This window comes from Dendrobates tinctorius, unplaced genomic scaffold, assembly GCF_039654945.1.
Source record: "Dendrobates tinctorius isolate UK_male_01 unplaced genomic scaffold, ASM3965494v1 ptg000028l, whole genome shotgun sequence".
Lineage (NCBI taxonomy): Eukaryota > Metazoa > Chordata > Amphibia > Anura > Dendrobatidae > Dendrobates > Dendrobates tinctorius.
Window position 1 is genome coordinate 55,594,722 of NW_027361696.1, and position 25,876 is coordinate 55,620,597.

The 25,876-nt window shown below is 43.6% G+C and overlaps 1 protein-coding gene and 1 long non-coding RNA gene across 2 annotated transcripts in view; both read left to right on the top strand.

The window, feature by feature from the left end:
• The first annotated feature begins 1,223 nt into the window (after positions 1-1,223).
• Positions 1,224-25,876, top strand: part of LOC141085411 (uncharacterized) — a 69,462-nt gene continuing 44,809 nt past the window's right edge. The window contains exons 1-2 of the long non-coding RNA XR_012231290.1: positions 1,224-1,505; positions 5,265-5,573. This is a non-coding gene — a long non-coding RNA (uncharacterized lncRNA). The remainder of the gene's footprint in view (positions 1,506-5,264; positions 5,574-25,876) is intronic.
• On the top strand, positions 1,499-3,083 carry LOC141085410 (uncharacterized). Its single transcript, XM_073570762.1, has one exon. It carries the CDS (start codon positions 1,512-1,514, stop codon positions 2,859-2,861), a length of 1,350 nt encoding a protein of 449 aa, XP_073426863.1. The 5' UTR covers positions 1,499-1,511; the 3' UTR covers positions 2,862-3,083.

Genomic DNA, 25,876 nt, shown 5'->3' on the forward strand with positions numbered 1-25,876 from the left:
GTCTCTGCGGATCAGGAGTTTCTCTAGATATGGGGCCAGTGTGTTTTCCCTCTGTACATGGTCAGTTTCTGTGAGGTAATGATATCATTCCTCACGTCTAACATTTTCCTGTTTCCAGATTTTGTCAGGCTGCTGTGTATGATGTTTGGATGCGGGTGGGTATTGGTGGGATGTTCCATGGGTCCTATTTTGGGTGGGCTGTTGTGTGGTGCCTGGTTTTGGTTGGCTGTTTTGTGGGGTTTGGTTTGAGTAGGCTGTATTGTAGTTGCAGAATTAGGTCCTCTGTTCTGGGGGGCCTGATATAGTTGGGCTGTTTCATGGTTCTGGGTTTGGGTGGGCTGTTTTGTGGTGTCTAGCTTTGGTAGGCTGTTTTGTGGTGCCTAGTTTGGGTGGGCTGTTTTGTGGTGCCTAGTTTAGGTGGGCTGTTTTGTGGTGCCTAGTTTAGGTGGGCTGTTTCGTGGTGCCTAGTTTGTATGAGCTGTTTGTGGTGCCTTGTTTTGGTGGGCTGTTTCGTAGCACATGGTTCGTGTGGGCTATTTTGTGGTGCCTAGTTTGGGTGGGCTGTTTTGTGGTGCCTTGTTTTGGTGGGTTGTTTCGTGGCATCTGGTTTGGGTGGGCTGTTTCATGGTGCATGGTTTGGATGGGCTGTTTTGTGGGGCTGGGTTTGGGTGAGTTGATCTGCGAGGTTAAGCGTTGTGTTCTTTTTGTGAGAGCCACTACCAGACTCTGATCTGTCTTTTCCGTCTAGCCTTTCTATCTCGCTATCTACCTATCATTTCTTAAAAGCCGTGAGAGTAACCTTGTGCTGAACCCAACTATTTCATCACAACCGAATGTCAGCCTAATATGTACGAATATGTAGACTCTTCTCAACATATGATCTTGGGAAAAGGAATGTACATGTTGAATTTCAACATCTGATTCCATTTGCATATGTATGTGGGTGATGGGCCCACAGTTATCTAATGTGTTTGGACCCCTAAATTTCCCCCTCCCCCTTGTGCTTTAGAACAGATTTTCATTTCTATCATACCCTTTATATATTTATTCTTCCTTCATAGACCATCCTTGTAGAAGACCATATTTGTGAGTATTTGTTAATACAATTACCTGTGTCTACTAGTCACGTTGGCTCAGCTACATGTTATTATGTATTCATAGAATCTTAATTGTTCTGATTGCAGCTTAATACTTGTTTTTCTTAGTCACTAGAAGCCCAAACAAGCAGTTATATCATCCTGTGCTGGAGCCTTTATAGTCCAGGTTTTGTTCAGCTGAGTATCTTCCATATCTACAGTGAAGCCTCTACGGTGACTCTTGGATTTATGTTTTTTTCCATCTATTTCTAAAAAAGAAAAAGACTCCTAGATAATTGAACCCTCCATTCCCATCAGACGTGAGGACTTTAGGACTTTACAATTTTGCTTGTGGTGGAAAAACAGTGAAGCCATCAAGAAAGTTCTCCGGGATCGCTCAGATTTAGTTTTCGGAGCACAAGCCATTCTGTGAGTATGGATACCTTATACCAACATGCAAATGAGAGTAAATTAAATTTTAATGTGCCTAAAGGTCAACCATTACATAAAGTCTGGGACTCTGTATGGCAACAGTGTGAATCTGCTAACGAAAGACTAGAAGGTCAGAAAACATGTTTTCCTAAATCCAATGCTAAAAGTATGTCCAACATAATGAAAATGTTGACCGTGTTTCAGAATGAAGTCAAAGCTCAAAAAGATAATTCAAGGTCTACAGTTTATCAAGTATCTAGTGAGGATGTATGTGAGAACTGTGGGTTCAGTAAGTCTAAACTGAAGTTCCTAGAAGACAATTACAACAGAAGAGGCAAAATGATTGACTACTTGTTATCGATGGCTAGTTCTCCATCGAACATGGCAAAGGCAAAGCAACATTCTAATGAGTCTTATTTTTATGATGAAGAGTTGGATAATGAAGAGACTTTGGGTAGTAAAGGAAACAGTCAAGAGTTAATGTCAACATTTGTCCAGCAGAAGCTCTACCCTCAAGAGAGAGAAACCCATTCTAGAGAGAACCCAACTAGTACACTTGTACATCTTTTGCCGAACTTCTCCAAATATGACCCTAACAAGGATCCCTTCTCAAACATGTCTTTATTTGAAGATGCATGCTCCCAGCATAACTTGGGTCCACGGGAATCCTGCTTGATGATGAAATTGTGGCTACCATCTACAATGTCTGTGCGTTTAGCATCTCCTGTTTCTAGACCAGCTGGTGGACTTGGGTTTTGGTCTAGAGACGATCACTGGGGTGATAGGCAAGATCGTCTTAAAGCTCTTGCTTTCCTGGTCACCGGAGAAGATGATTTTGGAATTGATATATTGGAAGAGCTTAAGGTGACACAACAAGATGATCCATGGGAATTTTCTAGAAAATTCGAGCAGGCATACCGATTGGTGATGGGAGTTAAGGATTTAAGTCTTCCACCGTCCATGTTAAAGGCGCTGGTAAATAAGTTTACATTTCTGGACTATGCCACACGGATCACCGCATTGAAGGAACGAACTGTGGATGGCATTGTAAAAGTAGTGGACAAGTACAGGAGAAGTCCTCACGTCAAACAAACGACAATGATGAGAAATCAATTCAGTCCATCTTTACATGAAGCAAGTATGGCCAAAGATGAGAAGCCAGTAAGACTTTGGAGTCAACTTCCTCAAGATGCTGAACGAAATGCTTCATCAGATCAACGATCTCCAAATATTCAAGGTTATTATCATGAAGGACCAGAGCGCAATCAGCCAGTAAATAACCAAGTAACTCCTGACAGTGATTTTAATACTTCAGAAGATCCATCCACATTTTCTAGAAGAATTGTCGAGTAAAGCAAGAAGATTTGACTTGTAAATGTAAAATTTAACAAATCTGAATATATGTATGTATGCTTGTAAGTAGGAATCAAAGTGGATTTATGGTAATTCTAAGAATAAAATTCACGTATACCAGAACTTCTGCAGATTTTCTATCTGGATATTTTTGTACTGAAAAGGTTTCGCGGGATATAGTAGCAGCAAAGTAAATGAGAATAAAATTAATCTCCTTTCTCATCCACGTGTTGTGGACATTTTTGGTGCAAACATTGACCCGTGTTTAGGGCTCAGCAAGGCAGATCTTGAAGTTGATTTTTGAGTGTACTCCTCAAAGGAGTTGTCCACATCGAGAGGCGAGGAGCACAGATGCCGGCATGTCTGCATATACTTGCCAGGATGTGCAAATAAGGCTGGTACATATAATGCCTGCTGTTTATGTATGTGTTGTGTATTGGCAGATATGTGCAGATGTGATGCCGCCATATCAACAATGCTTTCCTTCAGACATGGGCAGCACCGGACAGCCCATATGAAGTTTAATAGGGAATCTAAATTACCAACAAAGCCCAATAGTTGTGGCTTTGGCTCCAAATTTGCAAGTAAGTCAATAAATATTCTTGGAGCTTTAAATGAATAAAAAGCAAAAAAAAAAAACACCCCATACCCTTTTCATGGTGTTCCTGCAGTAATGGTTTCTGCAGTTCTTACGTCTCACCACAAAATCACAGACTCCAGCAGTCACTCGTGGTGAAATTTACTTGATGGAGGCCATGACACACAGACCATAAGACCAGGACTAGACTAAAGGCCCCATCACACTAAGCGACTTACCAGCGATCCCGACACCGATATCAAGGTGTCAGGATCGCTAGTAAGTCGCTATGTGATCGCTGGTGAGCTGTCACACAGACAGCTTCACCAGCGATCAGCACAGCGATGCCGAACGCCCGGCATCGCTGGCCATCCCTGTAAAAAATAGAATCAAAATAAAAAATATAGTTATTCTCACCTTCCGACGTCCTGTTCAGTCATCCTGCCTCTCTCCACGCTCCGGCCCCAGTGTCCAGAGGTTTCTTCCAGCGATCAGCGATACCGGCAGGGGGGCCGCTCGCTGATCGCTGTCACACACAGCGATCTCGCTGGTGAGATCGCTGTTACGTCACAAAAGTTGTGACTCAGCAGCGATCTCGCTACCGAGATCGCTTAGTGTGACGGGGCCTTAACTTTGCATTGCAAATTGGCCAACAAATAAGGTCTGTCGTTGTTGGCACATTCACCTGTGCACTCCAACCACCCTGCTGGCAGCCACCAGAGCAGACTGCATATGGCCGCAAGTTAATTGGTGACGCGTCCCTACTTCTGGTCATATGCAGTCTGCATTGACGATTGAGGGCTGGGTAGTCGGCATACGCAGGCTTAGGCCTGTTTCACATTTCTGTTTGTTGCCATCAGTCAAAATCCGCCGTTTTGCAAAAAAAAGGATCCGCCATTTTTTTTGACGGATCAGTTTTTCTTCCCAGTGACTTGCATTAACGGCGGATTTTGACGGATGGTCATCCGTTGGATCCGGTTTTTGACGGATCCGCCAAAATTTTGGCGTCCGCTGTCTGGAATGGACGGACAATGAAACGTTTTTTGTCTGCGTCAAAACAGCGGATAGCAATGGATCCGCCGCTATCCGCCATTCGTTATAATGGTGGCCTATGGGTGGCGAATCCGTTGCCAACCATTAATTGATGGAATCCGGCAACGGATCCGCTTTTTTACACTGAGAATGCCCGGAAGAATTTCCTTGGCGGAAAATTCTCTCTCTCTCTCCCAGAGCCATGCATCTTTAAATTTCATGAAAAATCAGCTAAAGACGGATCCGTCAAAAAACGTATCCTGTGTCATCCGTTTATGGCAAAACGGAAACGGATCCATTTTTTCACACTCTGGCGGATTTTGACTGAAGTCAAAAAGGCCATAGTTGGATCTCATTTCCTGGCTTCCGATCACATGATTGGTCTGCAGTGAATTTAAAGTTCTATGGGGGAGCACTGTGTACTATACCCCCTGAGGAAGCAAGACCAAATACACGAAACGTGCATTGGGAAGCATGTTCTTTGGCAACTCTGTATAGTGCATTCTATCATGGGTAAAGGCATGTTTTCCAGTTATATATGAATGGGCACATGTACTATTTTTTTTTGCATATAATTAATAGAGGTCATGACCACTGTATCTATTATTTGCAATTCTATACAACTTGATGTTTATTGTACCTATCCTGTAATGCTATTTGCCCTGCTTTGTTGCCAGTGTTCGATTTTCAGTCGTCTTTTATTTTGTTTGGCTTACTAAATGCTTTTTACCCTTGTAATCTAATAAATAATATTTTATAGCAAATAAAAACTCCTTTTTGCTTCTTTTTTGCAGATTCTTATCTTTGGGCATATCGTTATTATCTTTCCTTATCTAGATGTCCAGCATTGCAATAGAGCTGTCCTCTACTAAATTCCATGCCCTTAAAGGTAGCCTGCTATTTAAGAAATAGCAGAGGACCACCCCCATTTGGCTAAAAAGCATACAGGGAAGTGGGGGCCATATGATAATGTCCATAAAGCGCTGCGGAATATGATAGTGCTTTATGAGCAAAGCATAATAAAAAACATCTCAGGAACAAAGATGTGCAGGAGCAAAAGAAAAACAATGCTGGATTCAGAAGAACAGCGGCTTTTACACCAGGTAAAAAATATACATACAGTATTTATATCAAGTGACAGGTTATTTTAAAGAGTAATGAAATGACTCTGCTGATATGTCTCATCTACACAGTAAAGCTGAATCAGAAGGACAGGAAGTGTCCTCTTATTCTTCGTGCTCTGCATGTTCCCGAACTGTTACATAAGATTTTTCTCTGAATATAAAATAGTATACACTGATCTTGACCTTTTTATAACTTGGAGGTTGTTGGATGCTTTATACTAATGAGAAATATGAATCTACTGTCAGAATAATTACTCTCTTTTTAGTGCTATACTCATGAACATTGATGATGTCAACGTTTATTTATGTTCTTGTGCACACGTCATTATTTGGGTTCCATATATTTAAAAGGTCAAGGGCTTTTTTAGAATGTAAACGCCTAAGGATTGAATTATTTACCAAGAAGGAAGATAATCAAGGTGGAAGGTGAGTGAGTCGCAGGAAGTTGTCTGTCACTTCTCAGACCTGAGATATCTGGTTCTGTATATTTAGAATATACTTACACAAGGTATGTACGATGTGTATTCAGGAACATATGACGTGTGTGATGTGACCTTGGGCTATACATGTGCTTTTTCTACGCTGGAATGTAAAATTGTTTTGGGCCAAAAAACAACTTTTCACGATTATCATCAGTGTTAATTGAGGAGACTCCAGAAAGCCTTCAAGAACGAGGAAGGCAGAAACATATATCACTACTGACTTTATGAATGTGATTAAAGTAAAAAATGATGCAACTTAATAACTAGTCAATATGGGAAATATCCAACCGTTTTATGTGTCTATATGTCACCATGGTTACAGACTACACACATATGTTGTTTGTAGTCAGATCTGGCTGCACTAGGTTACTAGTCGCCAATGGTGTGCATCCTGCTGTATCTGTTTTGGGTCCTTATGGTTTATAACCTGTCAGTAAGTGCATGCTATGCAAACGTGTTGTGACAAAGTCACTGGTAAAGTGCTGGAGGGGAGATATGTTTCACTACGACTAATGGCATCAGTGATATGAAATCCAGAGTTTGATTTACTCCAGCACAGTAAGTGTTGCGAGGGTTAAGCTAAGTTATGGGCTGGTTTTTAGTGGACATTCTTAGAGCGGGTGGGAGAATGTCCACCGTATCTCCACCTACAGAGCCGGCACCGCCGTGTCCTGACAGGGTGAGGCGCCACATGGTCTGGGATAAATAGCTGAACTCCAGGGGTAATCGGGGTTGATGAGTGCCTGGAGAGGAAGACTCCAGGACAGTCTTTGTGCATATGGTACCTGTTAAAGGACATTGCTGAATGAGTGGGCTGAGCCCCACTGATGCAAGGCCTGCACGTAGTGCTACAGTTTTGTTTTTGTTTTGCTGTTTTTGCCCAGAGGGCCATGTTTATTTTATGCTTAAACCTTGGTTTACGCTGTATCCAATAAACCAAGTTTATTCTTAAAGTCGCAGTGTTCCCGTGACAACCTCCACGTGCAGCCGAGTGAGCCGGTCTACCACAGGGTATATGAATTGAATGCGTGTCCAGCTCCCAATTTTAGCAGATTGTTAAAATAAAGGGGGTTACACAACTTGGATAATGGCCTTCGTTTAAAAGGTTCCTGCAAAAATAGAGGATCACATCATATCCTGCAAGTGTTACAGAAATCACTTGTGATCTGCAGGGAAAACTAGACAGAAAGTGTTTGATTCACCTGCAGTGCCTCCACAGGACATATGAGGAATTACAAAGATGAATATTGATATTCCCAGAAAATAGGGGGCGAGTTACTGATCATTGTGGTTCATCCCTTTGAACACTCAGCGATCCCAAGAACAGCCCCAAACTGAATGGAGAAGAGATGTGCGGCCTCCGCTACATTCATTATTTATTGACTAGCTGAAGAGCCTGGCGTTGCCCGGGCATAGTACCTAACTGTGGGTCCCGCTGACTTCCTTAACATTCCCGCTCTCCACCCGCCGTCCCGTTCTATTCCTCCGCAGTCATGCTCTACATCCATGTCCCGCTGTCCCTCCACAGCCCCGCTCTCTTCTTCCACAGCTCCGCTCTCTTCTTCCACAGCCCCGCTCTCCCGCTATCTCCCTCCACAGCCCCGTTTTCTTCCTTCACAGCCCTGCTCTCCCGTCCACAGCCCCATTCTCTTCCTTCACAGTCCTGCTCTCTCCGTCCACAGCCCCGTTCTCTTCCTTCACAGCCCTGCTCTCTCTACAGCAGGGGTCTCAAACTCGGCAGAGTAAATTGGCCGCACATAAAAAAAAATTTGAGCTGGGGGGGCCGCATTCCTTTCAAACTTAATACACCCCGTACACGCGTGGCTCCACACACCTCGTACACACAGGGCTCCACTCCGTACACCTCGTACACACAGGGCTCCGCTCCGTTCACCTCGTACACACAGGGCTCCGCTCCGTACACCTCGTACACACAGGGCTCACCCCGTACACGCGTGGCTCCGCACTCCTCGTACACACAGGGCTCCACTACGTACACCTCGTACACACAGGGCTCCGCTCCGTTCACCTCGTACACACAGGGCTCCGCTCCGTACACACAGGGCTCCGCTCCGTACACCTCGTACACACAGGGCTCCGCTCCGTACACCTCGTACACACAGGGCTCCGCTCCGTACACCTCGTGCACACAGGGCTCCGCTCCGTACACCTCGTGCACACAGGGCTCCGCTCCGTACACCTCGTACACACAGGGCTCAGTACACCTCGTACATACACGGCTCCACTCCTTACACTTCATACACACAGGGCTCCGCTCCGTACACCTCGAACACACAGGGCTCCGCTCTGTACACCTTGTACATACACGGCTCCGCTCCATACACATCGTACACACAGGGCTCTGCTCCTTACACTTCATACACACAGGGCTCCGCTCCGAACACCTCGTACACACAGGGCTCCGCTCCGTACACCTTATGCACACAGGCCTCCGTACACATTCGTACACACATGGCTCCGCTCCATACACCTCGTACATACAGGGCTCCGCTCTGTACACCTCATACATACAGGGCTCCGTACACCTCGTACACACACGGCTCCGCTCCATACACCTCGTACACACAGGGCTCCGCTCCATACACCTCGTACACACAGGGCTCCGCTCCTTACACCTCGTACACATAGGGCTCCGCTCCGTACACCTCGCACACACAGGGCTCCGCTCCGTACACCTCGCACACACAGGGCTCCGCTCCGTACACCTCGCACACACAGGGCTCCGCTCCGTACACCTCGTACACACAGGGCTCCGCTCCGTATACCTCGTACACACAGGGGTCCGCTCCGTATACCTCGTACACACAGGGCTCTGCTCCATACACCTCATACACACAGGGCTCCGCTCCATACACCTCGTACACACAGGGCTCTGCACCATACACCTCGTACACACAGGGCTCTGCACCATACACCTCGTACACACAGGGCTCCGCTCCATACACCTCGTACACACAGGGCTCTGCTCCATACACCTCGTACACACAGGGCTCTGCTCCATACACCTCGTACACACAGGGCTCCATTCTGTGCACCTCGTACACACAGGGCTCCGCTCCATACACCTCGTACACACAGGGCTCCGCTCCATACACCTCGTACACACAGGGCTCCGCTCCATCCACCCTGTAAACCCCTCCTGACCCCATGCATAAACTTACCTTCATCCAGTACCATGTCAACCAGCACACAGACAGCAGCAACCATCCTGCACACACTGAGGCCCCTGATCATGTGACCCCTGACCCCTCCCCCTCCTGTGACCTCCTCACAGGTCCTGTGCAGTGTGTGCACACAGAACAGCCAATGCCATCGCCGCTCCTGAATGTGTGCCTTCTCCCTGCCTTAGGGAGTGAGACATGTGGTGCACCGCGGGCCGCAGATGCCTGCCGCAAGGGCCGCATGCCGCCCATGGGCCGCATGTTTGAGACCCCTGCTCTACAGCCCCGCTGTCTTCCTTCCTCCACAGGCCCGCTCTCCATGCACCACACACGGTGACGCCGGGACCAGGAGAGAGAGGTGCGCAGATTGTTCGTTTGTCTGGAGTGGGCGTAGCTGGGTGGAGTGGGCGGAGCTGCAGCACATGTGATTGCGCGGCCTGTGGGGGGCGTGGCCTAGCGCGGCGGCTGGAGTGGGCGGGGCTTGTCAGAGTGGGTGACGTGCTGAATGATGACGTCATTCAGCTGCGCTGTGTCAGACAGGAAGTGCCGGGCAGGAAGCAGGCAGGGAAGCTGCTCAGAGTTGATGGGAAGATGGATGGAGATAAATCCAGGGCAATCTTGGAGGACAACCTAACACCCTAAACATCCTGTCAGAGATACAATGGATGTTATAGATCAAAGTATATTCATGTGTGTGAATGGCCCAGTCACAGTCCTGAACTAAATCCCATAGAGAATCTTTTGCAAGACTTGAAAATTGTTTTTCACAAACGTCTCCATCACTGAGTGAGTCACAGTGAGTGTGCAAAGAAGGGGCGAGAATGTCACCTCTAGATGTGCAAAGCTGGTAGAGACAGACCCCAAAAGACTGCAGCAGTAACTGCAGGGAAAGGTGGTCTTATAAGCTATTGACTCAGAGGGGCTGAATACAAATGCATGTTGCAATTATCAGATTTATATTTTGGAAATCATGTATCACCTCAGTGGCATGTCTTTAGGCTGCTCTGCATAATTACTCTGTAAGTCATGCCCCCTTATAAAGACCATAAAAATAATGACTAATAAAAAGTCTGATATCTCTGGAATTGTATGTCGGATTTTTAAAAAAATCAAAAATTAATTTTCAAGAGGAAGCGGCGGAAATAAAATAAGAGCAAAAACTGGCCTCTTTTGACTTGATGACATTTCCTTTTCAACCCCTTTCCAACATCGGGCGTAAAAATACACCGATGTCGGACTCCCCCTGTTTGGTGTAGGCTCCGGTGCTGAGCCCACACCTTTACAGGCACATGTCAGCTTATCTATACAGTTGACATGTGCCAGCAACAGCCGCGGGTGGAATCACGATCCACCTGCGATTGTTAACTAGTTAAATGCTGCTGTCAATCTCTGACAGCATCATTTAACTAGTGGTTTCTGGAAGCGCGTCGGAAATCCCGCTTATCGGTGACCCTGTCACATGATAGCGGGTCATGACGAGTCGTGGGTCAGCATGACAAACAGAGATCTCCAGCACACCTCTATGGCTGTCATTGCTGGAGTGCTATGAGTGCTGCCCAGTGGTTGGCGCTCATAGCAAATGAGCATTTCTGCTACACACAGGCGATCTGATCATCTCCTGTGTGCAGCAGAGCAGATGAAAGTACTGCAGCTTCTAGTCACCCATGGAGATTATTGACGCATGAAAAACGTAAAAAAAGTTTTTAAAAATATTTAAAAATTTAAATATATGTAAAAGTTCAAATCGTGCACCTTTGCCCTATTCAAAATAAAACAAAATAAAAAACAAGCATGCACATATTTGGTATAGCTACATTCAGAATCGCTCGATCTATCAATATAAAAAAAAATTAACCCGATTGGTAAATAGCATAACGAGAAAAAAAAAATTCAAAAGGCCAGAATTACGCTTTTTTGGTCTCTGCTACGGGTATCAGAATATGGTGCATCTTTTTTTAACAAACTTTGAAATTTGGAATTTTTTTACACCGCTTAAATATAAAAGAACCTAGACGTGTTTGGTGTCTATGAACTTGTAATGACCTGGAGAGTCATACTGGCAGCTCAGTTTTAGCCTTTAGTGAACATGATAGAAAAAAAAAAAAAATAGAATTGCACTTTTTTGCAATTTCACCGCGCTTGGAATCTTTTTCCCATTTTCCAGTACACAATATGTTAAAACCAATGGTGTCGTTCAAAAGTACAACTCACATGGCCATTTTGATGGAAAAATAAAAAGTTATGGCTCTGGAAAGAAGGGGAGCGAAATACGAAAACGCAAAAACAAAAATATGTCTGGTTGTTAAGGGGTTAAAGGCCCATTATTTATCCTGGGGCCCTGTTATTTCTGCCTTTTCTTCGTTTGACATCATATGTGCCTATATTTGCTTTAGTTTTTAACTTTGATCTGGCTTCCTTTGCTTCAGGGCGCTGTTTTCGGTGATTTATTACTTCTTTTATTGCGCTCTGCTGTGGAGAGAAGCGAATAGAAATGGCAATGCTGAAGTGTCACATTGTAATGGAGCAGTTCCAGCTTATATCTATATAAACTATACCAGGGGGAGGTGTCTGACCTTATGTTTAGACTTAGAGCACATTCCTGCTGTCACCACATATATGACTCTCGTAAGATTATTTCCATTCTTCACTGTATTGTATAATTTTTAAGTGCATTAGTGATAAATCAAGATAACTTGGCAAAAATGTCTTAAAATCTTATATTCTCCTCCCTTGGGCTATGTTCACACCGAGTTATTCAAAAGATTTTGGAGCGGTTCCTCTCCAAAATCCTACTCAAAAATGTCTAGGAAAACTCTTCTAATTTATTTCTATGGCAAATCTACTTATGTGAAGAGGAGTTTGAGGTTTTTTTTTAATGGAGAATTTTTGAAAAACTCACACACCCTAAAAGAATGATTGCCCAAATTTTCGTTTGCTGACTTTTGGTAGCAGAAACTCTCCAACAACCATGAGTTTTGATTGGAGAGTTTATATTCCAAAAACACCTTTTTTTAAAAAAAGAAAACCTTAGTATGAACACACCCTTGGGGTATGTGCACACTGAGTTATTTTGCTGAGTTTCCGGAGCAAAAACAACATAAACGCCAAGTTTTTGAGGAATTTTGAGATTTAGAGGAGGATTTTAAAGAGTTTCTGCTCAGTTTTTGCTCTTGAAAAACTCCTTGAAAAACTTGCAGAGTTTCGGCTCTGAAAAACTGGCAGAAAAAGTGGCGTGTCATTTTTTATTTTTCCACCAGGAATTTTTCAAAACCTAAAGAGGGATAATAAATGCTTAAAACGTTTCTACAAAATGAGCAACAAAGAGGATTAAGGCTATGTGCGCCTAAAGTCTTTTAGTTGAGTGTTTGGAGTGGAAATGGAGCGGAAACGCAAAGTTTTTGAGGAGTTTTGAGATCTGGAAAGTTTCCACTTGGTCTCCGCTAAGTTTCTGTTACAACTTACCCTTTCAAAATTAATAGAGGGTGAAGATACATGCCAAGTCTATTCTATCACCTCTAACTGTAATCAGTCCTGCATCGATGTGTCCATCACGGGACCAGAATTTTTTTTTGAAGACCCTAGAGGTAAATAGGATTATTATTATTTAATAATTCCAAGCAGAGAATAAAATCCACCAATCAAATTGTGGCTTCCATTCTCAAAGACCTTTCGTGTAGTTAGACTACCCTTTTATGGCGTTCACTTATATTTTCTTCTATGTTTATACTTTTTTCATTTTTTTCCCACCTCTGTTGGCAAAACACGAAGTTCCTTAGTAAATAGGAAGTGAAATGAATTGTGGTTTACAATGGACTTTTACAATCGCACAATTGTTGCTTTGACTTTGTTAGTGCTCCTCTATTCTTATCACAAAGTCCTCGGTAAATATCACATGTAGGCCAGGAACATGACACTGATACTGGGAGGTTAGATGCTGCAGTCCCAGAACAGGTATGTGCAGTAGTAGGAGGTTTTGCTTAAATTAACCTGAATGCAGGCAGTGAGTGGTGACTCCATTACCATCTGAATCATTCGTGACCGTGAACTTTCAGAAATTCTTGTTGGATGTGCTATTTTTAATGGTAGGCAGTGGGGTTATGTCTCGATGCTGAAACTTAAAGCCTAAAAAATCTACACTAAGACTATGTGCCCACGTTTTTAAACGCTCAGGAAACTGATCTCCTTCCCAGAAAACGCGTGTTTTATTTCCGCGCGTTTCTTGCGCGTTTTTTTGCACAAAAGACGCACATTTTTTACGCGTTTTTTCCGCACATTTTCTGGGAACATTGGGAAGGGCTAAAAACGCTCAGCAATGCGGAAATTAATGAGCATGCTGCGTAAGCGATTCCTGAGTGTTTAAAAACGCATGCATTGGCACAAAAAGCCAAAAACGCATTCAAATTAATTTGAAGCTTCTTTTAAGCGTTTCTGCAGCGTCTGATCCGGCACAAACGCTGCTGAAATGCTTAAAAAAACGCAACGTGGGCACACAGCCTTAGGATCCCCCAACCTCCCCCTGCTCCCTCTAATACTTGCCTCTATACTTGTAAAAGAATGAGACCTTTGGCACCACATAAAAGGGCTTGTCACCATTCCTGACATGTCTATTTTAGTAATTATTGAATCTTAGAATGTTAGAGTTGGAAGGGACCTTCAGAGTCATCGTGTCCAACCCCCTGCTCAATGCTGGTTTTACTAAACCATCTTAGACAGACATCTGTCCAGCCTCTGTTTGAAGACTTCCATTGAAAGAGAACTCGCCACCTCTCGTGGCAGCCTGTTCCACTCATTGATCACCCTCACTGTCAAAAACTTTTTTCTAATATATAATCTTTATCTTCTCCCTTTCAGATTCATTCCATTGCTTCTCGTGTTTCCATGTGCAAATGAGAATAAGGATGATCCCTCTACACTGACAGTCCTTCAGATATTTGTAGACAGCTATTACGTCTCCTCTTAGCCTTCTTTTTTGCAAGTTAAACATTCTCTGATCCTTTAACCATTCCTTGTAGGGCAAAGTTTGCAGTCCACTCACCATTTTAGTAGCTCTTCTCTGAACTTGCTCCAATTTTTCAATGTCTTTTTTAAAATGTGGTGCCCAGAACTGGACATAGTATTCCAGATGGGGCCAGACCAAGGAGGAGTAGAGGGGGATAATAACTTCATGTGATCTAAACTCTATGCTTCTCTTAATACATCCTAGAACTGTGTTTACCTTTTTTGTTGCTGCATCACACTGTTGACTCATGTGCAATCTATGATATATTAGTATACCCAAGTCTTTTTCACACGTGCTGTTGCTTAGTTCTATTCTTCCCATTCTGTAGATGTAATTTTAGTTTTTCTTGCCCATATGTAGAATTTTGCATTTCTCCCTGTTGAATACCATTCTATTAGTCATTGCCCATTGTTCAAGCTTATCTAGATCCTTCTGAATCCTTTGTCTGCCTTCTCTAGTGTTAGCTATCCCTCTTAACTTTGCATCATCTGCAAATTTGATTAGTTTACCTTCAGTTCCCTTATCTAGATCATTTGCAAAAATTTTGAGTAACACTGGGGCCAGAACAGAGCCTTGTGGTACCCCACTTGAAACACTCTTCCAATGGAATGTGCAGCCATTTATTACCACTCTTTGAGTATGGTCACTGAGCCAGTTATGATTCCACTTAACCCTAGTATTGTCAATTTCATACTTGGTAATTTTCTCAATAAAGATAGTATGAGACATTTCAACAGATCCTTTACTGAAGTCGAGATATACTATATCTACCACATTTCCTTTATTGACCCAGTGAGTGATACCATCATAGAAGGAAATTAGATTGGTCTGGCATGACTTGTTTGCTGCAAACCCATGTTGGCTCTGGTTAATTACTGTATTCTTATCCATGTACTTACATTCATGTTGTTTAATAATTTGTTCAAATATCTTTCCTGGTATTTCAATACTTCAATTACTTCAGTAAGGCTCACTGGCCTGTAATTTCCTTGCGTTATCTTCTTTCCGTTTTTCTTCTGGGACTTATCCTGTTCTCCAGGATTTTTCAAAGATTCTGGCTAGTGGTACTGCAATTTCCTCTGATAACTCTTTCAGTATCTTCTGCTAACTATTTCATGATATTTCCCACTAAATAACAATTCTATAGAATCCTTTATTATAACCCTATATTGTGCTGTTCCTCTATTATTTCTTCTAGAAATTTGAATAAATTGATAATAATGGATGTTACCCGTTATGAGTGTGTCCCTATACAGTTTGACACTGACCAATCAGTGTTGACAGCATTAGACTCTGTGGAAACACACCCCTTCTATAAGGAGACTTGAAACACCTTTTTTGTCATTTTATCTATAAATATCAAGGATAAATTCACCAGATTTGTTATTGCGCAGGGAACAAAAATTATAGTGAAAATATAATAAGCCTTTAAGCCTTTTCATGATGGGTCCTCTTTGCCAGGATCAATTACCTGGTAAATCTTGGGTACTGGCAGGCTTGAAATTTTTAACTGGGCATGTACCATTTTGATTAGTTGGTAGTAGTACTTCTTCTGTGCATACCCTGGTTGCCAAACTTTTCGTGACTCCATGAAAAGTCTCTGAACTTGGCTGTCTCCATCAGTCCCATAACCTCTGAAAAGAGCAGAAGGGCACAATCTCCTCTTCACGGCAGTGAGAAGGAAAGGTGTGTTCATGACCCCTGCTATGGTGAACGGAGGAGTCTCATTTATTGTGTGCCATCCCGATCCTTATTCTGTTGGTAGCTATGGTATGGGAAAGTTTTCTAGAGTATGCACAATGACAAATGCACAATAACAAGTCTATATGACAATTATAAGGACAGAGTGAGCGCGTCCAGGTAGGTAGATGATGGGTAGAGATGAGCAATCACATTTGCAGGACCTTGGTCAAGCAGCCACGCAGTAGTCTATAGCAACCGGACCAGAGCCTTGCAAATCTCCCTCTACCTGCTGGTATCCCTAACGCCTCTTCTCATTAGTAGGTCCAGTGCAGTACACTAGTAATAAGAAGACGCCCCAGGAATACCAGCTGACAGGGGGAGGTTAGCAAGGCTTTGGTCCAGCAGTCTCAGACTACCTACGTGGTTGCTGGATCATGGATACTGCAAATTTTCTTGCTTAACTCTAATGATAAGCTTTATGTACCTTGTAGCCTACAGATAAAATGGTTGCCATATCAGGACATAGAGTGTATATTCTACTTTTTGAGGTTACAGGTTGGGGATATATATACTGTGTGTGTGTGTGTATATATATATATATATATATATACTGTATATATGAACAACGACAAAGCAAAGTCCAGCAATAACGTGAGCAATCCAGGATGCTGTTAAAAAATTTTTTCTTTTTATTCATAAATCCATTAACCCCTTACCTACAATTGACGTAATATTCCGTCCATGTGACCATCGACCTAATTACCATGGACGGAATATTACGTCATCGCGATCAGCGGCGCCCACGTGGTGAGCGCCGCTGATCGCGGCCGAGTGTCAGCTAATTATCATAGCTGACACCCGGCACAATGTGTCAGGGGCGGTCACGGACCGCCCCCGACACGTTAACCCCTTGCACACTGCGATCAAACGCGATCGCGGTGTACTGGGGGTTAAAGGGAAGCATCGGCAGGGAGGGGGCTCCCTCCGTGCTTCCCTGAGCCCCCCACGGCAGCGCAATGTGCAGCGCTGCTGCGGGGGGCTCCTTTCCTCCAGGCCCCCGAATCCAAGATGGCGACGGGGGCCTTCAGGGGCCTGAGGAAGCTGGCTTCCTCAGTGCCTGCAAAGCGCAGGCATGAGGAAGTCTGCAGCAGTGCCTGTGACAGATCGCTGATATGTCACAGTGATCTGTGATGTGACAGATCAGCGATCTGTCACAGGACAGTGATGTCCCACCTGGGACAAGGTAATAAAGTTAAAAAAAAAAAAAAAGTGTTAAAAAAAATTAAAAAAAAATCGCTAAATAAATTAGTAAAAAAAAAAAAAATATTCCCCAATAAATCCATTTTTTCAAAATAAAAAAACCCAAAAACAATAAAAGTACACATATTTGGTATCGCCGCGTCCGTAATGACCTGCCCTATAAAACTGTCCCATTAGTTAACCCCTTTAGCGAACCCCTTAAAAAATAAAAATAAAAAACAAAGCAAAAAATAATGATTTATTATCATACCACCGAACAAAAAGTGCAATAACGCGCAATCAAAAAGACGCATATAAATATCCATGGTACCACTGAAAACGTCATCTTGTCCCACAAAAAACGAGCCACCACACAGCATCATCCGCAAAAAAATAAAAAAGTTATAGCTCGCAGAATAAAGCGAAACAAAAATAATTATTTTTTATATAAAATTGTTTTCATTGCAAAAAACCGACAAAACATAAAAAACCGACCTAAATGAGGTATCGCTGTAACCGTACTGACCCGAAGAATAAAACCGCTTTATCAATTTTACCGCACGCGGAACGGTGTAAACGCACCCCCCCAAAAGAAATTCATGAAACGCTGGTTTTTGTTCATTCTGCGTCCCAAAAATCGAAATAAAAAGCGATCAAAAAATGTCACGTGCCCGAAAATGGTACCAATAAAAACGTCAACTCGTCCCGCAAAAAATAAGACCTCACATGACTCGGTGGGTCAAAATACGGAAAAATTATAGCTCTCAATATGTGGTGATGCAAAAACTATTTTTACAATAAAAAGCGTCTTTTAGCGTGCGACAGCCACCAAACATAAAAACCGCCATAAATCGTAAATCAAACCCCCCGTTATCACCCCCTTAGTTAGGGAAAAATAATAAAACTAAAAGAAAATGTATTTATTTCCATTTTCCCGCTAGGGTTAGGGTTAGGGCTAGGGTTAGGGCTAGGGTTAGGGCTAGGGTTAGGGCTCAGATTAGGGTTAGGGGTGTGTTGAGGTTAGGGTTGGAGTTATAATTGGGGGGTTTCCACTGTTTGGGCACATCAGGTGCTCTCCAAAGGCAACATGGCGTCTGATCTCAATTCCAGCCAATTCTGCGTTGAAAAAGTCAAATGGTGCTCCTTCCCTTCCAAGCTCTGCCATGCGCCCAAACAGTGTTTTACCCCCACATGTAGGGGATCAGCCTACTCAGGACAAATTACAAAACAACTTTTGGGGTCCAATTTCTCCTGTTACCCTTAGGAAAATAAAAAATTGGGGGCAAAAATATAATTTTGCGGAAAAAAATGTTTTTTTTATTTTCATGCCCAGGCGTTATAAACTTCTGTGAAGCACTTGGGGGCTCAAAGTGCTCTCCACACATCTAGATAAGCTCCGTGGGGGGTCTAGTTTCCAAAATGGGGTCACTTGTGGGGAGTTTCAATAGTTTAGGTACATCAGGGGCTCTCCAAACGCACATGACACCCGCAGACCAATCCATCAAAGTCTGCATTCCAAAACGTCACTACTTCCCTTCCGAGCCCCGACGTGTGCCCATACAGTAGTTTTCTCCCACATATGAGGTATCAGCGTACTCAGGACAAATTGGACAACAACTTTTGGGGTCCAATTTCTCCTGTTACCCTTGGGAAAATAAAAAAATTGGGGACTAATTGATCATGTTTGTGGAAAAAATACGATTTTTTTATTTTCATGCCTGGGCATTATAAACTTCTGTGAAGCCCTTGGGGGTTCAAAGTGCTCACCACACATCTAGATAAGTTCCTCAGGGGGTCTAGTTTCCAAAATGGGATCATTTGTGGGGGGTTTCCACTGTTTAGGTACATTAGGGGCTCTCCAAAGGCAACATGACACCCACAGACCATTCCATCAAAGTCTGCATTCCAAAACGTCACTACTTCCCTTCCGAGCCCCGACGTGTCCTCATACAGTAGTTATCTCCCACATATGGGGTGTCAGCGTACTCAGAACAAATTGGACAACAACTTTTGGGGTCCAATTTCTCCTGTTACCCTTGGGAAAATAAAAAAATGGGGACTAAAAGATGATGTTTGTGGAAAAAATACGATTTTTTTATTTTCACGCCCGGACGTTATAAACTTCAGTGAAGCACTGGGGGGTTCAAAGTGCTCACCACACATCTAGATAAGTTCCTTGGGGGGGTCTAGTTTCCAAAATGGTGTCATTTGTGGGGGGTTTCTACTGTTTTGGTACATCAGGGGCTCTCCTAATGCGACATGGTGTCCGATCTCAATTCCAGCCAAAAACGTCAAATGGTGCTGCTTCCCTTCCGAGCTCTGCCATGCGCCCAAATAGTGGTTTACCCCCACATGTGGGGTATCAGCGTACTCAGGATAAATTGCACAATATCTTTTAGGGTCCTGTTACTTTTGGAAAAATAAGAATTGAGGGTGAAAAGATCATTTTTGTGGAAAAAATATGATTTTTTAATTGTACTGCTGTACGTTATAAACTTCTGTGAAGCCTTTGGGGGTTCAAAGTTCTCACCACACATCTAGATAAGTTCCTTGGGGGGTCTAGATTCCAAAATGGTGTCATTTGTGGGGGGTTTCCACTGTTTTGGTACATCAGGGGTTTTCCAATTGCGACATGGTGTCCGATCTCAAATCTAGCCAAAAACGTCAAATGGCGCTGCTTCCCTTCCGAGCTCTGCTATGCGCCCAAATAGTCATTTACACCCACATATGGGGTATCAGCGTACTCAGGACAAATTGCACAATAACTTTTAGGGTCCTATTACCCTTGGAAAAATAAAAATTGGGGGTGAAAAGATCATTTTTGTGGAAAAAATATGATTTTTTAATTGTACCGCTGTACGTTATAAACTTCTGTGAAGCCCTTGTGGGTTCAAAGTTCTCACCACATATCTAGATAAGTTCCTTGGGGGGTCTAGTTTCCAAAATGGGGTCACTTGGGGGGTTTCCACTGTTTAGGTACATCAGGGGCTCTCCAAACACGACATGGCGTCCGATCTGAATTCCAGCCAATTTTGCATTGAAAATGTCAAACGGCGCTCCTTCCCTACTGAGGTCTGCCATGCTCCGAAACAGTGGTTCCCCCCCACATATCAGGTATCAGCGTACTCAGGACAAATTGCACAATAACTTTTGCAGTCCAATTTCTCCTGTTACCCTTGGTAAAATAAAGAAAATTGAACCTGAAGTATTTTTTTTGTGAAAAAAAGTTAAATGTTCATTTTTTTTTTAATATTCAAAAAATTCCTGTGACGCACCTAAAGGGTTAATAAACTTCTTGAATGTGGTTTTAAGCATCTTAAGGGGTGCAGTTTTTAGAATGGTGTCACTTTTGGGTATTTTCTATCATATAGACCCCTCAAAGTGGCTTCAAATGTGAAGTGGTCCCTAAAAATAAAATGGTGTTGCAAAAATGAGAAATCGCTGGTCAATTTTTAACCCTTATAACTTCCTAACAAAAAAAAATTTTGGTTCCAAAATTGTGCTGATGTAAAGTAAGCATGTGGGAAATGTTATGTATTAAGTTTTTTGTGTGCCGTATTGCTGTGATTTAAGGGCATAAAAATTCAAAGTTGGAAAATTGCGAAATTTTCAAAATTTTCGCCAAATTTCCGTTTTTTTCACAAATAAACGCAAGTTATTTGAATGCAATTTTACCACTAACATGAAGTACAATATGTCACGAGAAAACAATGTCAGAATCACCGGGATCCATGGAAGCGTTCCAGAGTTATGACCTCATAAAGGTACAGTGGTCAGAATTGTAAAAATTGGCCCGGTAGTTAACGTGCAAACCACCCTTGGTAGTGAAGGGGTTAAAATGCAATGGTCCAAGCAGTTCAAAACAGCAATAACGCAGGAAGTCTGCGTTATTGCTGTTTTGAACTGCTTGGACCATTGCATTTTAATGAATTTATGAATAAAAAGAAAAAATTTTTTAACAGCATCCTGGATTGCTCACGTTATTGCTGGACTTTGCTTTGTCGTTGTTCACATTTGTATGGATGGACTCCTACATCCAGATCCGGGCACAACGGAGTTAACCAGGTCAGCTGAGGTTTCAGGTGGTTCACAGGTGTGAGCTGGTCTACATTGTTGGGGAGATATATATACACTCACTGGCCACTTTATTAGGTACACCTGTCCAACTGTGTGTTAAGACTTAATTTCTAATCAGCCAATCACATGGCGGCAACTCAGTGCATTTAGGCATGTAGACATGGTCAAGACAATCTCCTGCAGTTCAAACCGAGCATCAGTATGGGGAAGAAAGGTGATTTGAGTGCCTTTGAACGTGGCATGATTGTTGGTGCCAGAAGGGCTGGTCTGAGTATTTCAGAAACTGCTGATCTACTGGGATTTTCACGCACAACCATCTCTAGGGTTTACAGAGAATGGTCCGAAAAAGAAAAAAAATCCAGTGAGCGGCAGTTCTGTGGCCGGAAATGCCATGTTGATGCCAGAGGTCAGAGGAGAATGGGCAGACTGGTTCGAGCTGATAGAAAGGCAACAGTGACTCAAATTGCCACCCGTTACAACCAAGGTAGGCAGAAGAGCATCTCTGAACGCACAGTGCGTTGAACTTTGAGGCAGATGGGCTACAGCAGCAGAAGACCACACTGGGTACCACTCCTCTCAGCTAAGAACAGGAAACTGAGGCTACAATTTGCACAAGCTCATCGAAATTGGACAGTAGAAGATTGGAAAAACGTTGCCTGGTCTGATGAGTCTCGATTTCTGCTGCGACATTCGGATGGTAGGGTCAGAATTTGGCGTAAACAACATGAAAGCATGGATCCATCCTGCCTTGTATCAACGGTTCAGGCTGGTGGTGGTGGTGTCATGGTGTGGGGAATTTTTTCTGGGCACTCTTTGGGCCCCTTGGTACCAATTGAGCATCGTTGCAACGCCACAGCCTACCTGAGTATTGTTGCTGACCATGTCCATCCCTTTATGACCACAATGTACCCAACATCTGATGGCTACTTTCAGCAGGATAATGCGCCATGTCATAAAGCTCAAATCATCTCAGATTGGTTTCTTGAACATGACAATGAGTTTACTGTACTCAAATGGCCTCCTCAGTCACCAGATCTCAATCCAATAGAGCATCTTTGGGATGTGGTGGAACGGGAGATTCGCATCAGGGATGTGCAGCCGACAAATCTGCGCCAACTGTGTGATGCCATCATGTCAATATGGTCCAAAATCTCTGAGGAATGCTTCCAGCACCTTGTTGAATCTCTGCCACGAAGAATTGAGGCAGTTCTGAAGGCAAAAGGGGGTCCAACCCGTTACTAGCATGGTGTACCTAATAAAGTGGCCAGTGAGTGTATATATATATATATATATATATATATATATACACTCACTGGCCACTTTATTAGGTACACCATGCTAGTAAGGGGTTGGACCCCCTTTTGCCTTCAGAACTGCCTCAATTCTTCGTGGCAGAGATTCAACAAGGTGCTGGAAGCATTCCTCAGAGATTTTGGACCATATTGACATGATGGCATCACACAGTTGACGCAGATTTGTCGGCTGCACATCCCTGATGCGAATCTCCCATTCCACCACATCCCAAAGATGCTCTATTGGATTGAGATCTGGTGACTGAGGAGGCCATTTGAGTACGGTAAACTCATTGTCATGTTCAAGAAACCAATCTGAGATGATTCGAGCTTTATGACATGGCGCATTATCATGCTGAAAGTAGCCATCAGATGTTGGGTACATTGTGGTCATAAAGGGATGGACATGGTCAGCAACAATACTCAGGTAGGCTGTGGCGTTGCAACGATGCTCAATTGGTACCAAGGGGCCCAAAGAGTGCCCAGAAAATATTCCCCACACCTTGACACCACCACCACCAGCCTGAACCGTTGATACAAGGCAGGATGGATCCATGCTTTCATGTTGTTTACGCTAAATTCTGACCCTACCATCCGAATGTCGCAGCAGAAATCGAGACTCATCAGACCAGGCAACGTTTTTCCAATCTTCTACTGTCCAATTTCGATGAGCTTGTGCAAATTGTAGCCTCAGTTTCCTGTTCTTAGCTGAGAGGAGTGGTACCCAGTGTGGTCTTCTGCTGCTGTAGCCCATCTGCCTCAAAGTTCGACGCACTGTGCGTTCAGAGATGCTCTTCTGCCTACCTTGGTTGTAACGGGTGGCAATTTGAGTCACTGTTGCCTTTCTATCAGCTCGAACCAGTCTGCCCATTCTCCTCTGACCTCTGGCATCAACATGGCATTTCCGGCCACAGAACTGCCGCTCACTGGATTTTTTTTCTTTTTCGGACCATTCTCTGTAAACCCTAGAGATGGTTGTGCGTGAAAATCCCAGTAGATCAGCAGTTTCTGAAATTCTCAGACCAGCCCTTCTGGCACCAACAATCATGCCACGTTCAAAGGCACTCAAATCACCTTTCTTCCCCATACTGATGCTCGGTTTGAACTGCAGGAGATTGTCTTGACCATGTCTACATGCCTAAATGCACTGAGTTGCCGCCATGTGATTGGCTGATTAGAAATTAAGTCTTAACACACAGTTGGACAGGTGTACCTAATAAAGTGGCCAGTGAGTGTATATATATATATATATAAAATATATATATATCTTCAAAGCCAGGTCACTGATGTAAAAATTGGTCATAGAATTGTTAAATATCACGGAGGTGCTCTTAGATACCCGCTGTTTACCCTGGATACCAGCTTGCTCGCTGGTACTGATCGCTGGTGAGTCTGTCTATGTGACAGCTCACCAGCAATCAGCTAACTATGTCCCAGCAATCCCATCCACGTCGGATCGTTGATGGGATCGCTGGGACATTGAAGCGTGTAACGGGGCCTTTACACTTGGCAGGGTCATTGTCCCACTAGCTCATTATGAAAAGGTTGTGGCTTTCATGTCCTCTAAGATAGACAGCTGGGTGCCGAATATATTGGATCTATCTTGCTCTTTGATCTTATTGTTCAGTAGTCATTGCAAACTGTAATTATTTTTGTGGATATGCGCCACAGCCAGGTGCTCGTGTTGTTCCTGAAGATGCTCTTCTGAGTTCTCGTGTGTGGACCTACTTACCGTATGTTGACTCTCCTTATGTATCTGAAACCTTTGTGGGTTTCTCTGGATTTTTCTAATAATGGAATATGTTACTAGAGACGTGTTAAGCGGTTAAGTTCTTTCAGAAAGTATGTGCTCGACTTTAGTTTTCGGCTCTGGTTTCATCTCAGTGGTTTCATTTGGGCTCTGATTTTTGGTTTCTGGTTTTCGTATTGATGTCAGAAAAAAATCCCCAAAAAGCAAAATGCATCTACACATGGATATCAATCATTCTAATAAGTAATGTGCTAGGGTTTTTCAGGACTGATGGTCTTTAGAGTGTTGTTCAGGTCCATCAAACTCAAGGCCCCATCAGTTATACCAGTCGTCCACCTCGTTGACCTAAATTATAACAAGATCATAGAACTAGATGTTTCCATAAAACACTTTTAATGGGGTTTCAAATCTTTAAAGGCTTGACTATTTTTTTTTTAAGTTTTACTACTTTAGTAGAGATGGGTGAACCCAAACAGTAAAGGTCGGGGTCCGTACCGAACACCTAGTGTCTGTGCACAAACCCTGAACACGAACTTCTTCAGGAAGTCTGTGTTACGGTTTGGGTTTTTCACACTGAATATCGGCTGTCATCTGTGAAATAAAGGCTGCTCTGATCGGCGGTAAGTTAGTTATTGCCGGTCAGAGAGCTGCGGTTCCCAGTTGCTCAATGGGGATGTTACGGAAGGTTCCTGATCTACCCAGTCATTCAATATGAACCTCACAATCAGCCAGAGAAAGCAGTTCCTGCTCTGGTAGACTCATCGTGGGCAGTTGTTTATTCCTTTTACTAAGGCCTGTTTCACCCTTCAGTTTTTTCTGTCAGTCCAAATCCGCCAAAATAGCGGAAAACGGATCCGCAGGCGGACTGACAGAAACGTGTGGCAGAGGATCGGCGGATGTACAGATGGTGAAAATTTAAAGGAACCGCGCCTGGGAAAAAATGGAAAAAAAATACCGGTGATGTAGTGTTCTCTGGGAGCGGCCGTAATCTCGCTGGAGCCTCGGGGCCGTGATCTCGCGGGAGCCTCGGGGCCGTGATCTCGCGGGAGCCGGCTATGTCGGGGCCGTGAGATGAATAGCTGCGATGGACATACGGGAACAGCAGCCGTGCGATTTCGCTGGAGCGGTAAGGAGAGAGAGAGAGATTTTCATCCAGCAGCCAGACAGAATTGCGGGTTAAAACACAGAATAGCGGATCCGGAGGGAGAAAAAACGTTACATGCTCCGTTCGGTCAGGTCAGCGGACGCCAAAATATTGGCGTATCCACAAACATGCGGATGCTACGGACGGCCATCAGTCAAAATCCGCAGATAATGAAAGTCAATGGGGGGAAAAACGGATCCGCAAAGAAAAATGGCGGATCCGTTTTTTTTCCAAAACGGCGGATTTTGACTGATGGTGAAAACTGATGTGTGAAACAGGCCTAAAGGTTATGCAAGACAATACCCTGTCCCCTGGTGATTTCAAGGTTTTCATTTTTGGATTGGTATCTTAAAGATGATCTAGCGCAGCGTTCCACAACTCTAGTCCTAAAGAGCCACCAACAGATTATGTTTTTTTAGGATTTCCTCAGTATT

Excerpts from the sequence above, each read along its gene's own strand:
- LOC141085410 (XM_073570762.1), top strand. The coding sequence starts at position 1,512 with ATGGATACCTTATACCAACATGCAAATGAGAGTAAATTAAATTTTAAT.